Source organism: Sipha flava, unplaced genomic scaffold (assembly GCF_003268045.1).
Source record: "Sipha flava isolate LNK unplaced genomic scaffold, YSA_version1 299_pilon_pilon, whole genome shotgun sequence".
Taxonomy (NCBI): Eukaryota; Metazoa; Arthropoda; class Insecta; order Hemiptera; family Aphididae; genus Sipha; species Sipha flava.
Window position 1 is genome coordinate 930,588 of NW_020272971.1, and position 1,795 is coordinate 932,382.

General features: G+C 29.8%; 1 protein-coding gene across 1 annotated transcript; it reads right to left on the bottom strand.

Annotated features, from left to right (window-relative positions):
• Positions 1–74: 74 nt before the first annotated feature.
• On the bottom strand, positions 75–1,384 carry LOC112685981. The gene is made up of 2 exons (XM_025558060.1): positions 441–1,384; positions 75–323 (listed from the first exon to the last, which is right to left on the bottom strand). The coding sequence occupies exons 1-2, from the start codon at positions 918–920 to the stop codon at positions 75–77; spliced, it is 729 nt and encodes a 242-aa protein (XP_025413845.1). The 5' UTR covers positions 921–1,384.
• Positions 1,385–1,795: the final 411 nt, after the last annotated feature.

The window sequence follows — 1,795 nt, forward strand, 5'->3', positions numbered from 1 at the left end:
TTTTTTTTATATTATAACCACGTTATAACGTTCATTTTGCAACAAATTATGTTATGACTATTGATACATTTTTCCTACCTATTAAGTCGACCGTGCCATGATTCAGCAATATTTGTTGTTCTTGGCAAATTTTCATCAACTCTTGAAGCTACTGACCACATGTCAATTGGAAATAAAGGAGGGTGTCGTTGAGGTTTTTTACGTCCGCGTAGTCTCATAGCTGGTTTACCATAAATGTAAGTATTTTCGAAGTATTCTAAAAGTGCTTGTTCTTTTTCGTTGTCACTAAATAATAATTTCACAATTTCCCAACCTTCGATTACCTAAAAAAAAATATAACAGTATATTTTAAAAGTTGCAATAAGATTGCACGACTCTGAAATATTAGATAGTAATAAAATAAAAAAAGGTAAGTGTTATGTATTTTTTTTAATACGTACTTTGTTTACTGGGAGAAAAGAAAGAGCAGGCAAATGCCGACAGATCAAATTAAATTCCGGGTCTTCCATGTACTTTGTAGATAGCCCTTCTTTTTGAATATGACGCCAGATATTTTGACAAAAATGAAAAAAACAAGTAGAATGCGTTACAAATGGAAAGACATCATTGATCGCGTTGATTGAAGATTTTTCAAAGTCCGTTATTATTTCAAGTTCATTATTGTTTTCGAAATTAATATTAATTTCAATCGCAAAATTATTAAACACATTTAGCACTGTTTTATAATCATCTTCAGTTTGGTTGGTCATCAACACGTATAGCAATGGTACACAAATGTTGTTATTGATACCTCGTGAAATTGACCCATGTATTGTAAATATCTGTTTAAAAATTCCAGGACAAGCCTTGAATGTTCCATCAGCGAGCCAAAAATGTGATTCTCTCAAGTATATACAATTCTGAACTGTTGTGAAAATCATAAATTTATTATTTCCTTCGATTACATTTTTCAAAAAGAAAGGTTGTCCTGAAATTGTATTTTGAAGTTCCGAGAAAGGTATAAAATTTAGTGAAACTGGTTCTAGTTCTTTTCCTTTTCTCTGCCTTTTTACGATTTGCTTAGATGCGTTTTTAGTTACTTGAGATGAAATTATGACATTGCAATTTGCAATTTCATTCAGATATATTTGATTTGGTGCGTCTTGTGAAGCTTGAGCACATTTTTTTAATTTTATTTTTTAAAATTTTGCATTGAATTTTAACTGTATCTGGTGCGTGGTAATGATCATTAAAAATAGAACAATCGTCTTGTTTATGTTTACCGTGGTCAAATATTGTTCGAAATGTTGCTCCACATCGTTTTGTACATTTCCAATAATATATATTATTATTTTAATCACGTATTCGCAGTCGTATCTTACCAAGCATGAATTCATAATTATTTACAAGTAACATTTCCTTGCCGTGTATACTTTTAAACGTATTTAAACTAGCCATTTAAAAAAAGAAAAATCACTTAGACAAATTTATAAAATATTATTTAAAAATAAAATTTAAACGAAATTGTGTTTGACACTTTTGTAATGATGTATCAAGCCGTACTGATAGATAACAGACAAAAAAAAACCGTCAAGAATATCTGTAATACTTTATCAGTAAAGATAAAATTGTGTGAAATCCAATATTATGAAAACGCAATTATAATGTTATTTTCGTTTAGTTTCGTTTATCAATAATTTCGAACATACGACTTTTCGTACACACAGTCTTTCGAACAGACAATTTTTCGGACACTTGAAGTTCGTACATACAGCATTCGAACACATGACCCCTTACCAATTCTTAGAATTGTATT